General features: G+C 45.8%; 1 protein-coding gene across 1 annotated transcript in view; it reads left to right on the forward strand.

The window, feature by feature from the left end:
• LOC138950919 (uncharacterized) overlaps positions 1-13,549 on the forward strand; it is a 60,410-nt gene that overhangs the window by 2,742 nt on the left and 44,119 nt on the right. The window contains exons 3-8 of the mRNA XM_070322632.1: positions 186-344; positions 2,403-2,504; positions 4,080-4,225; positions 4,712-4,789; positions 5,250-5,350; positions 11,978-12,108. Coding sequence (XP_070178733.1) covers positions 186-344; positions 2,403-2,504; positions 4,080-4,225; positions 4,712-4,789; positions 5,250-5,350; positions 11,978-12,059 — 668 coding nt within the window. The 3' untranslated portion in view covers positions 12,060-12,108. The remainder of the gene's footprint in view (positions 1-185; positions 345-2,402; positions 2,505-4,079; positions 4,226-4,711; positions 4,790-5,249; positions 5,351-11,977; positions 12,109-13,549) is intronic.

Here is a 13,549-nt window from a genome sequence, read left to right on the forward strand (position 1 = left end):
TTAAAACTGCCATATAAAATACACTTGTGGTTCTTTTGCACAAGTGTGTTTTTACGCGTACAACCGTTTATCCCGTTATTTTGGGAACCATACGCCAATTTTGGGGTAGGAATCATCTAAATTCTATAACTCATTTGTTCCAGTCATCATTGAATGTGCAAGTGAAATGTTTACATTGGTTTCAGTCAAAGCAAGTACTGATGATGTGGACAAAATCAAGAAACTTGCATCCTCACTGGGTCAGCTGTCAGAGGGAGAGAAAAGTGCGGTACTGCTGCTAGCGAAAGGGTACCTTGCCTTGCTAGAGGGAAAGTATACATCAGCAAGAGATTCCTTGCAGCAGTGTAAGATGAATTTATTGTCACGCTTTTTATTATTTTTTAAACTGATAAAATATTCACTTTTTAAAAATACTAGTGGTACCCGTGCTACGCACTTTGTGTGCAGCGCATGCGATGTCATTTTGTTGGTTATGTGCTTGTGAAAATGTTGTTTGCACCCCTCCCCCCCCCCCCCCCCCCCCCCCCCGCACATTATCCCGCATATAATGAATTATATTCTCTTGGTGAAAAATAAAATGTTAACCCTTACACCGGTGCAATTCTGTAACACATGTTACATAGCCACTGGTGAATTAACAGAGAGAAAAATAACAAAAAACAGTCATATAGGTTTTCGCATCAATGGGAGGTAATCGGAACTGACCAAAAAGACTGCGCGACCGCACGCGACTATACAAACAAACAAAATAAAATACAGCAGGTATGACGTTTGCATGAATCCATATGATTACGTCTACATGAACAACAGTGATAAAAGTGCGCATCTCTTCCCAGCCGTGCAGCGCTTTGAAAGTTGGAAGCATTAAAATTTAAACGGGTAAAAAGCCATCGTGAAGATACGAAAAAAAGTATGACGTCTAAAATACTTAATGATTCAAACGCATAGTATAACATATGTAATTGACAACAGAAAATATATACATGGTTCACACACACAATCGAGTGCACACATCCATCCATGCTTATTTAAAGTCATGTACACACACACACACATACATACATGGCATCAAGCAACACACAATTAAATGACACATATGGAATATGGAAAACGTATAATGGACATGAACATGGCAAGTAATTTACACCGTTACCTACTATAAAATTGATGATATATATATATACCACTCACTTGCTATTCGCCTAAAAGCTTGCAGTGTGCTGTGACACATATAAGAAACCAGAAGAAAAAAGGACTTTACTTTGGCGAAAAGAGCATATGCTGCTTATTTTTGTACATACCTGCTATAACTGTATTTTTTCCGAACACTTACATGTAAAAAACATAGAGATATATCTTACCATTTCACTAAGACAGCCAAAATAACGGTCAAATTAAGGGGAGATCATGATGACGTACATGTCTATGGTTGCACCGGGGGAAAATATTTAGTCGCTGGAACCTATAAGGTTATACGGCGACTTATCAGGTGATAATGTTTCGAACTTATGTTTTAAAAATTAAGTAAACAAATCTATGGAATATTTTGGAGTTCCATTAACAGATAAACAGATCTATCTATCTTCTTATTATTTTAGGTTCGTCTGGGGTAGAGAAATAAAACACACAGCTAGGTTCGTCTGAGGTGCGGTCGCGTGTTTAGTCGAACCGAAAGTTGAAGAAGAACCAATCACAGATCTCTTTCGGCGATGTCAAAGTTCAGGTCAAAGTTCACTGTTGTCTGCTCAAATTTGCGAGACAAACCTCTTCAAACTTTGTTCGTGGACAAAATTGGAAGTCGGGACCTAGCGGAATCGATTTCCTGGGTCACGTTAGCATGGTAACCGAAGGAGAAGGCACAAATCCGCGCGGTTTGGTCACAGGAATCGAAAAACCACCGAAAACCCTACCAGTATTATATAGTAGATTTTTTATATTTTTTAAAGTTATTTTTACAACACACCAATTTGCACAGCTTCGGAAAGTACTGTGAATTGTTAGAAGAAATTAAGATGTTAATGGTTGCGGTTGAGATGAAAAGAATATTAAATTACATATCTTGTCTCAACTCACATATAGCAATAACTTCAGTTTAAATGCTAAGATGCTGAACTACGCTTCACCCCAGAAGGGGGAAGTGAGCCTAAAGATTAGAAACCCTAGAAATGAAGATGTTACTGGTTGCGGTTGAGATGAAAAGAATATTTTAATGTGATGCCAGATTCTAAAGCAAGCTAGTGCCTTGTGGTCACTATTATTTTTAATGGCCCTTTGACTGATTTTCACCATTAGTATGATTCCGTCATGATTTCTTTGAAGACAACATTATAGTGTGTGACAGCAGCTGATTCAAGTGTTATCTGATGGCTTCAAAACGTGTCATCATATCGACTTTGTTGCAGGTGTGAGCAAGATGAAGAAACTGTTCTCTGCACAGTTCTTTTTGGCCCAGGCTCTCTTCACACTTCATGACAACGTCCATTGTGTACAGGTGTGTGAGGAAGGTAAGAATCAATTAAATATTTTGTAAAGCGTAACCCCGCTTTTCAGATCGCAAAAAATCTGAGAAAATCAGATCTTAAAAAGGAGGGAGTCTTAAAAGGGGGGTAAATGTACAGAGGTTATGAACAGAAAAGCTGGGCGGGGATGTAGCTCAGTCGGTAGCGCGCTGGATTTGTATCCAGTTGGCCGCTGTCAGCGTGAGTTCGTCCCCACGTTCGGCGAGAGATTTATTTCTCAGAGTCAACTTTGTGTGCAGACTCTCCTCGGTGTCCGAACACCCCCGTGTGTACACGCAAGCACAAGACTAAGTGTGCACGAAAAAGATCCTGTAATCCATGTCAGAGTTCGGTGGGTTATAGAAACACGAAAATACCCAGCATGCTTCCTCCGAAAACGGCGTATGGCTGCCTAAATGGCGGGGTAAAAAACGGTCATACACGTAAAATTCCATTCGTGCAAAAAACATGAGTGTACGTGGGAGTTTCAGCCCACGAACGCAGAAGAAGAACAGAAAAGCTAAGAAAACAAGGTCTTGAAAAAGAGGGGGTCTTAAATTAGGGGGTCAGAAAGGGGGGGAGGGGGGGGGGGTTCCACTGTATTTTGTCTCCTTTGGTCATTGGGAAATGCTTTCTCTTCAGCATTGAAATATCTCTTGAATGATGAATGTCATCTTTGATAAATTATCTGACAACTTTGTGCAGACTCTCCTCAGTGGCATGAACACCCCTATGTGCACGCATGCCTGCAATAAAGATCCCAAGTTCACAGCGAAAGGTCTCAGGGCTTAGAAACCATGAAAACACATGCAGGAAAAAGGAAACATACTTTTTGGGGTAGAGTGGTACTGTGTGGCAGCTAGCTTTCCTCAGGGAGAAAGCAAACCGAATTTCCATGTGGCTTAAACATTACAGGAACTATAAATATGATATTACCTTACCTTATTTTACCATTGCTGTGAGCATGATACAGTGGAACCTCCCTTTTAAGACCCCCCAATTTAAAGGCATATGAACGCGCTCCCGTGTTTACAAAGTGTAGTTTGCCCATAATCGATGTCAAACGCACCATAAGACCATATAATGACGATATGTCACCATGCGCGGACCATAATACATGCATTACAGCTTGTTCTAGCCTCTGAAAAAGTGAGGATGTCAACAAAGACGCGGAGTTATTTCCCTTGCGTCAACGCTACCTCTGTTGGCAAATCTATAAATAGGACGATCTAGATCAAAATAAAAATTCAAATATCTCAACATTTAAGGGGTCCTAGACCACAATATCTTGCAGGGAACTTAATTTAGCATGTCTCCAGCTGTTGGTAAAGCAATTAGCGTGTATAGTCATCGAGTACATATGCCTTTAAGACTTCTCGCTTTTAAGACCTTGCTTTTTTCAGACTTTCTATTCATAAACTCAGTAAATTTACCTCCATTTTAAGACTCCCTCCTTTTTGAGACCTGATTTTCTTAGATTTTTGTAGGTCTTAAATTGGGGGTTCCACTGTATTTCGAATTTTCGCAGATTCTGTGATGTGCACTTGGCATAATTGGCAGCTTCTTTCACTCTGCCCAGAGCTCTGTCGCTACTGTCCAGCAAAAGCTGTGTGGTGTCGGTCAGCACCGATGAGGCTACCCAACATCTGCTCCTGCTAGCCGCTCGCTGCTGTCTACTGCTGGGCTCCAAGTTATCGCTGACCCAGGCGCTTGGTTTCCTGGAGAAGGTCAGTCTTCTTCTTAGAGGTTGTAGTTTTTTTTCTTCTTTTTTTCGGTGTTCTATGTTTCATGTGAATTGGAGATTGTATGGCATTAAAAGATTGTACAACCAGTGTTTATTGCACAGTATTTTATGTACACAGGGGAAATAGAGGATCACATCAATCTCATCTTTGTGGTAGTTTACCTTTCCACATATCACATTTTACTCCTTACATTTTGTTTTTATTGTCATGAAAGGTACATAAGTGAGACTGTTCTTTTGAGAAGAATTGAGAAAAGAACTGACATGTATGTTAAGATACTGATGTACTTTACTCCCTGGTAGCTCTGAGAGCCTGGGTTCTGAACATATTTATGAGAATTCAGTGTTGTGGGAAGCCATTTCATCTAAGCTTGTTTATTTCACATTTGAAATACAAAAACAAATGGACTGCCAACGTTCCATTTATTATTATTTTTTTAAATTATTTCACATTTGATTTTGTGTGCAGTTGACTGAGAACACAGTGGAGACAGACATTGTGCATGCTTATGTTTACCTTGAGCTTGGGGAGGAGGAACAACTTCAGGTAAAGGGGAGGGATGGGGGAATCAGGGGAGGTAAGTGGGAGATGAGTTTGTGTGTGTATGTGTGTGTGTATGTGTGTGTGTGTGTTGTAAATGTGCATTTACATCTGTGCTTCTCTGCATGTCTTTGTGCTGAAATGTACTTGCTGTATAGGCAGTTGGCTTGGAATTGATGGTCCGTTCTAAGGTGGGTCCGTAGCTCGGTTAATAGGGTGCTGGGTTCGAGGCACTGGTGCAGCCGGGGATTTATCTTAATTTCACCAAGTTGACATTCAGTGCAGAATGTAAGTGGCAGAATCATACCACCTGTATGTGCAAATGTATGCAAACGGTTGATGCGCACATAAAAGATAACAATTTTTCAACGAAAGCTTAGGGATTTGAAAACACACACCCTCGAAGACGGCATCGTGCAGCAAGAAGAAGGTCTATTAGTTCTCATTCCACAGCTCTCTGTTTCAGGCTTGCTTGCAGAAATTGTCTGACAGTAGCACAACTGAGGTCAAAGCGCTAAAGGCCTGTGTTGACTTCCACAACAAGAAATGCACTGATGCAGTCACCAAGTGAGTGTGTGTTTTGCAGATGGCATTGTGCGGAAAATACAGTGAGCGAGACACACTAGTTAAATGTTTTTTTCACATTCCCTGTGTCCTCTCAATACTAGCTCACCTTGTCAAGTAAATGCAGCAACATACAGCAGTGTGATTTCATGTTTTAATTGAAGATTATTTCTCCCCAGAGGTGTTTTGCAGTGCTCGTACTGCTTTAACTTCATTCTTACTCTAGTTTTAATACAAGAACAGCCCTAAGCTACCATTATCTCACTGTGTCTCTGAATTTTAGTTTTAGTTTTACAGAAAAGAACCCCAGTTTGGAGATCAGAGTTTATTGTTTTAGATCAAGATATTAAGAAGGGAGCAGATCTTGAAGCTTGAAGGTTAAAAAAAACCTGCCTAGTGTCATTTCAGGACGGTACAGAAGAAACAAAGGGTATTCATTCTCCCAGATGTTATCAGAACAAAAATCTGTCATAAATTTGATTGAGGTCATAATCCGAATTTCAGGACCGTACAGAAGACCCAAAGGGTATATACCATTCTCCCAGATGTTATCAGAAAAAATCTGTAATAAATTTGATTGATTTGATATCTCAAATTACATATTCTTACTCCGAGTCACATATTTAGCATTGACGCAGTCGAGATGCTAGGTTGACTGAAAAAACGCTATCCCGTCTATAGTATAAGGGAAGCAACCCAAGCAAAAAAGTAGCAAGCTTGCTACCCTGGGTTGCCTCCCGCAGCGTGCATCACGCCACAGATCTCGTACCCAATACGAGACACCCTCATTCAACTCCTTTCAGCCAGAGAGACAGGTCGTGCTTTGATTTCGCTCCTAGGCCGGTTTGCTGTCTGCCTGACACCCACCGTCCTCGGCTCCCCGTCTGCTCCTAGCTGTTTCTAGCTGGTGAGATTGTTCCTTGCATTGTTGTTATTTGCATTGTTCATTCTGCTGAGAATTTTTCGTCCGCCGGACTTATGAATTTTGCTCAGTAGATTGTTGTTGTGGCCGCCTTTTTGGTCGCCATTTTTCGCTAGCACGTGGTGTTTTTTGCTGGTTAGTTTAGGTCCGTTCTACGGACTTTGAGCGTTTATCAGCAGCATTTGTTAGCTACGTTAGTGGCTTGTACGTTAGTGCTAGTTTATTCTGCTGAAGTTTTGCGTCTTATAGACTTGTTTACGTTCAGTAGTTTGTTTTTCTCGCGTGACAGCTTGTCGGATAGTGAGAAAAGTGGGCGGTGAAGGCCGAGGGTAAGGGCAAGGGCCCTGGTTAACCTCATTCCTCGGTTTTCACCTCTTCTTCTAGAACCCCTTGGTTCATGTTTCTGATCCGAAGACTAACTCTGTCTTTTCTGTGCCTTTTTCGGCGCCGGAGGAGACTTCGTCTGGCTCTCGGTCGGCGGGTTCGGCCGCTATCGCGTCCGTTTCTAACCCTGTACCTGCGCCGGAGGCTGGCGCTTTTGTTGCTAGCCTTTTGTCTTCTTTGATTCCAGAGATTCGGACTGTTGTCCGTGCCGTAATGTCGCGTGGGGAGCCTGTGACCAGCTCTGCCTCCCTCCCGGGGGTGTGTGACCCTCGGTCACTGGTCTTTGTTCCCGGCGTTTCCAGATCGCCTGCCCAGCCTGCTGGCTCCCGTGATGTCTCTGGATTCCATTCACCGGGAGGCGTTTCTCTTCTTGGCCGGCACTCGGTGGCTTCCGCTTGCGGGAGTGCACCTGAGCAGGTCCCTTCGGGGATGCGGTCAATGCAAGGTATGTGCTCGCAGCGGCCGTCTTCGGCAGCTGCACTTCCGGTTCCCGGAAGTAGTGGTTCACTGGTTGCGGACAGACCATGGTCCCCTCCGGTTTGAGCTGCGCTTTACGTAAGCAGTCGTTCGCGGCAGCTTCTCTTCCGGCTCCGGCCAGAAGTGGTGGTTCACTGGTTGCGGACAGACCATGGTCCCATCCGGTTCGAGCTGCGCTTTACGTAAGCAGCCGTTCATTGGTTTGCGGACAGCCCATGGTCCCTTCCGGTTCGAGCCTTGCCCTGCTACAGCAGCCGTTTCCGGCAGCTGCGCTTCCTGCCTGGGCGGGAAATGTAGGTCAAACGGGTCGTGCACAGTCATCTGTCACTTCCGGTTCCGGCCTAGGGCTTCCGGGTTGTAGCTTGCAGACTCCTCAGCACCAGCTATGGCATAGTTCTGCTGTTGCGTCTGCACTTCCGGCTCCTCCCGGCTTTTCCGGTTCGGTTCCCGCTGCTTCCGTTGTGTCGCCGGTGAATTTCGAATACGGTGGTTCTCCTGGGCATTCAGGCTTTTTGCCTCTGTTGGGACAGCAGCAGCCACCCACTTCGGTGGTGGCCGCCAGCGCCTCTCTTCAGCTGCCTTCGGTTGTTGGTGACTCTTATCTTCCTCTCAGTCAGGGGGCGAGTTTCATTGATGGCCAACAGGATGGGCGTTCGGCTTTCGGCCTTTCCTCGCAGCGTCATTTGTCGGGTTCCTTTGGCTATGAGCCGTCCCCTTCAGGTGGTGTTTCGGACTTCGGGTCCGTGGACGAGGAGCAGCTGCCTTCGGCGGCTCCGGCCAGCTTCCGAATTTACGTCAGCTGTCGTTCGCGGCAGCCGCTTCCAGCTTCGGCCGGAAGTAGAGGTTCACCGGCTAGTGCACAGACTACTGTCACGTCTGGTTCGAGTCTTGTCCTATGACAGCAGTCGCCCGCGTCAGCTGTTCTTCCGGTTCCGGCCGGAAGTGTAGGTTCACTGGTTAGTGCACAGGCTACTGTCACGTCCGGTTCGAGCCTTGCCTTACGCGACAGCTGCACTTCCGGTTCACGGAAGTAGTGCCTCGTTGGAAAGCGGACAAATAATGATCCCATCCGGCTTGAGCTGCGCTATACGTAAGCAGTCGTCCGCGACAGCTTCTCTTCCGGCTCCGGCTGGAAATGTTAGTTCATCGGTTTGTGGGCAGCCCATGGCCCTTTCCGGTTTGAGCTTTGCCCTTTGCACGGCAGCCATTTCCGGCAGCTTCGCTTCCGGCCTTGGCAGGAAGGTAGGTCAAGCGAGTAGTGCACAGGTTACTGTCACTTCCGGTTCTGGCCTACGGCCTACCTTTGGGTTCCGAGCTTCAGCTCGTAGGTGGCTCAGCACCAGCTTTGGCATAGCGCTGCTGTTGCTGCCGCACTTCCGGCTCCTCCCGGATTTTCTGGTTCAGTTCCCGCTGCTTCTGTTTGGTCGCCGGTGAATTTCGAACAAGGCTTGCCCTATGGGCATACAGGCTTCCTGCCTCTGTTGGGACAGCAGCATCCACACACTCCGGTGGTGGCCGCTAGCTCCTCTCTCCCACTTTCCTTGGTTTTTGATTCCTCTCATCCTCCTCTCAGTTAGGGAATGAGCACAATCGATTGCCAACAGGAAGGACTTCAGGTTGGCAAAGAGGAAGCGGCTACTTCTGGTTTGAAGAATCACCCTTAGTAGCTTTTCGCCTTTTTGCCTTTTCGCCAAGCCCCCCCTCTTCGACAGGGGGTTGCCTCCGGCGTCGGTTTTGTTGCTGGTTCCTCAGGGTTCAGCTTCGGAGCTGGCATCGGAATACCTTGCCGCTCCTGCGCAGGCTTCCTCCTTCGTGCCCTTAGCGGATCAGAGGAAGTTGCCTTGGCCAAGGTCGTCTCGAAGCCTCCTGTTGGCCTTTCCCCGTCCGCGTGCACCGTTTCCGGTCACGCCGGAACTTCTTTCGCTTCTTACGAAGCCGTTGAGGAAGGATTCGGTTCTGCCGTTCTATGGGCAGAATCTCCTATTCTCTGAGGAAGGGGGCTGACAACTTTTGGAACTCAGTTCCATTTCCGAGACTCTCCTGCGGGCGCTTTCTTGCGCTCTGGCAGATTCCTTGGCGCCCTTTACCCTTAGTAAAGAGCAGGACGCGGAGGAAGTGTCTCACTCCTCTCCACACTTACAAGGGTGAACGAGGCACAGATGAGGCTGTCCTCTCTGCACTTTTTCCATGTGGTCTCGGGCAGAGGGGACTTGTTTCTTGCCCACTCCCGGTTTTCTGAGGAGTCGACAAGGAACATTCTCAGATCGTCATCCTTGGTGGACGGTCTCTCTCCGGCAGCCTGGCCTCTCATGCCAGAAGCAGGGGATTGAGACCAACAGAGAACAGCGGTTCCCTTCTTTTGAGCTTCAATCTGAAAGCAGCAAAAGCAGGCCGCTCCTAAGCAGGCTATACCTAAGCGGACTCAGCCTAAGCGGCTAAAGTCCTCAGCTCAGGTGAGATTGTTTCTTTCACAGCCGTCATAGGTACGCTGGGTTTTTGAAACAACAGCTGGCCTTAGGGCTTCGGGGTTTTAGCCTCGGCTGGAGCAACAGCCATTTCATCTGTTGGCGGTGGTGGTTGTTGCTTTCCTTGTGCTTGTGGCTTCGGGCTTCGACATTCTTTCTTTTTCCCAGCGTATGTGTGCTGAGAGGTCGATTTCCGTTTAAAGGGGGGTTTCTGCCTTTGGGCTTCCCTGTTTTCTCTTTGCCACGAGCTTCTGGACTTGGTCCAGGTTTGTCTTTCGCCGAGTCTGACTTTGTCTTTCTCTAGCGATCAGACGTGTTCTGGTGTTTCGTCCAAACTTAAGATTCACTTGAGTTGGCCTCGGAAGTAACATTCAGATTTTCCTGAGGGTGCATTGTCTGGGCAATGCATGTTTGAGAAGTCATTCTGGGCTTGTCACCTTTTCTCAGGTTTTTTGGCTACTCCTCCCCTTTTTGGGCAGAGGTCTAGCTAATGTTCCAGTTTTCTCGGTGCTGGCCTCTGGGCCAGCATCTTTTTCGGCGGCCGAAACTTTTGGTTTCTTACTGTGCCTGTGTACTTTGGTGCAATGGCCGGCCTACTGGCAGCAAGGCTCTCTGCCTGAGCCTGTGTTATAGTCTCCTGCCTGTCGTGTTGCGACTTTGGCAATTTGGTTCTTGTGACTGCGGATTTCGTCTCTTCCTCTTCTCCATCATGCTTGCATGATGTGGGTTGGGACGATTTCTGCTGGGTTGGGCTTCCGGCCTGGTCACCCCTTTTTCACTTGCAACTATGACTATTACTTTTTTCTCCTGAGAACTCTGGTCTCGGGAGTCTGACGGCTGGTTCGCTTTACGGTTTTCCGTCTTTCTTACCAGCCTCGTTCTTTCTGTTTCGGGTTTTTTGATTCATTTTCAATTACCTACAAGCAGTCTGCTCTGCGAACACGCTGGCTTTTGTCATTTTGTTTCCGGTCTCCGGTCACATTAGGATTTGGCCACTGCGGGTCCGCATTTCCGGTGCTTAGGCACTACCTTAGGTCGCTTCGTCCTCATTTTTACCCCTCTCTCTGCTTTCGCAGGGATGGGCAGGGGACGACTGGTGACCGTCTCCCTTGAGTTTTGCTCATTGAGTTGGACTCTGGTACTTGGTACTCAGGGGTCTCTCTTTCCAGTTTGGAGTTTGGTCACTCTTCTGGAGCTGACTGTTCTCTCAAGGGCCTTTTGGGCCTCACTCCATCCCAAAGTTTTCTTACTTTGGCATGTTTGCCTTATGGTCTCCGTGAGGGTCGGTCCTTTTCAGGGCTTAGCCGGCAACCTTACGCACGGATCTTTTCCAGGCCATTAGTATTTCCTTCCAATTTAAGGGGGGGGGGGGGGGCAGCTTGTCCTTCCCTCGACTTGGTCGGGTTTATCCAAGACTGGGGTCCTTTTCCGGACTGTTTTACGGTTCAGAAGATTGGAAGAAGTGCTGGGCACAGCTTGCTGGCTCTCTGATGTTATCTTTCGCATTTCTTGCCTGAAAGACATCTCGGCTTTCAATCAGGGTGGTTCTCGGTCCGTTTCTGTCCTTTGGCAGTGGGCCAGTTCCTGGCAAGGGTTTAGAGTGAGTCAGCGGTTTCTTTCTCACGGGATCCTTTCCTGACTTTTGGCAGTGGGCCAGTTTCTTGGCAAGGGATTTTCTTTCCCTCCGCCTTGTCATAGCTTTAGGCTATCTTTCCCTCGGCTCGGCCCGAGCTCATTTCCAGGGCCTGGGCCTCCTCCTTGGCCTTTTTGGCCTATGAGGTTTGGATGATGTCCTGCGCACAGCTTCTGGCGCTAGGATTTTGTCTTATCAGGGTCTGCAGACATTGCTGCCCTCTGTCAGGATGGGTCTCGGCCCATTTCTTCCTTGGCGGCAGCTGGTTTTTGTCTCTCCAGAACTTTAGAGTGAGTTTGAACTTTTTGATCTTACCCACCACCTTGTTGGAGTTATCTGCTAAATATGTGACTCGGAGTAAGAATATGTAATTTAATCGAACATTTTTAATTAAATTGTCATTTGATTAATATACTTACCCGAGTCACATAGGTAATTCCCTCCCACCTTCCCCGCTTTTAGTTTCTTTGTATTCTAGAAGTCGAATGAGGGTGTCTCGTATTGGGTACGAGATCTGTGGCGTGATGCACGCTGCGGGAGGCAACCCAGGGTAGCAAGCTTGCTACTTTTTTGCTTGGGTTGCTTCCCTTATACTATAGACGGGATAGCGTTTTTTCAGTCAACCTAGCATCTCGACTGCGTCAATGCTAAATATGTGACTCGGGTAAGTATATTAATCAAATGAAAATTTAATTAAAAATTTTCGAATAAATTTGATTGATTTGATATCTCAATCTACTTTTTTTCAGATTGCAGCAGTGTGTGAGTGAGGACGGAACCAATGCAGAGTACATGCTGAAGCTTGGCCGTGTGTTGTGGGAACAGAGATAATTATGAAGGAGTGGCAATACAGGAACAGTGTTTTAACATGCTGCTCAAGGTGAAAACGCAATCTCAATCTTTTTGGCCGAACAGGCTCTGATGTACATGTACAGTGGAACCCCGCTAAGACCCCCCAATTTAAGACCCCCCAATTTAAGACCCCCCAATTTAAGACCCCCCAATTGAAGACCCCTCAATTGAAGACCCCTCAATTTAAGACCCCCCAATTTAAGACCCCCCAATTTAAAAAACCCCAATTTAAAAAACCCCAATTTAAGACCCCCCAATTTAAGACCCCCCAATTGAAGACCCCCCAATTGAAGACCCCCCAATTTAAAAAAAAACAATTTAAAAAAAAACAATTTAAAAAAAAACAATTTAACACCCCCCCAATTTAACACCCCCCAATTTAACACCCCCCAATTTAAGACCGTGTTTGCTGAAATTTTCTGCTCATAACCTCTGTAAATTTAACCCCATTTTAAGATTCCCTCCTTTTTACATTTAGTCAAGTTTTGACTGAATGTTTTAACATAGAGGGGGGAATCGAGACGAGGGTCGTGGTGTATGTCTGTGTGTGTGTGTGTGTGTGTCTGTGTGTGTGTGTGTCTGTGTGTGTGTGTGTGTGTAGAGCAATTCAGAGTAAACTACTGGACCGATCTGTATGAAATTTTTCATGAGAGTTCCTGGGTATGATATCCCCAGACGTTTTTTTCATTTTTCGATAAATACCTTTGATGACATCATATCCGGCATTTTGTAAAAGTTGAGGCAGTTATCTTCCATAGTTCAGGGTCAAGGTCACTTCAAAATATGTATACAATCCAACTTTGAAGAGCTCCTGTGACCTTGACCTTGAAGCAAGGTAAACCAAACTGGTATCAAAAGATGGGGCTTACTTTGCCCTATATATCATATATAGGTGAGGTATTGAATCTCAAAAACTTCAGAGAAAATGTGAAAAATGTGAAAAATAGCTGATTTTTAGGCAACATTTATGGCCCCTGCGACCTTGACCTTGAAGCAAGGTCAAGATGCTATGTATGTTTTTTGGGGCCTTGTCATCATACACCATCTTGCCAAATTTGGTACTGATAGACTGAATAGTGTCCAAGAAATATCCAACGTTAAAGTTTTCCGGACGGACGTCCGGACGGACGACTCGGGTGAGTACATAGACTCACTTTTGCTTCGCATGTGAGTCAAAAAACAACAGCAAGAACAACATAAAAACAAACTAAAAAAAAAAACACAAACCGACCAATCAAACAAACAACTTAGTAAACAAAATGTTTATAAACTCATCACTAATAGTAAATGACAAGCTTCAAACATGAGCTCTTGCCAAATGCTTTACTGTTTTCCCTTCTCTTTATACATTTTCAATAACATAAATGAATAGGAGAGGGGGGGGGACAGCGCTTTATTTTCCCCTTAAAAAAATAGCCTTGCTTTTTGGCTCTGATCCACAGCGTTCTGATCCCAAGACGATGACAATG

This window comes from Littorina saxatilis, linkage group LG1, assembly GCF_037325665.1.
Source record: "Littorina saxatilis isolate snail1 linkage group LG1, US_GU_Lsax_2.0, whole genome shotgun sequence".
NCBI classification, from domain to species: Eukaryota; Metazoa; Mollusca; class Gastropoda; order Littorinimorpha; family Littorinidae; genus Littorina; species Littorina saxatilis.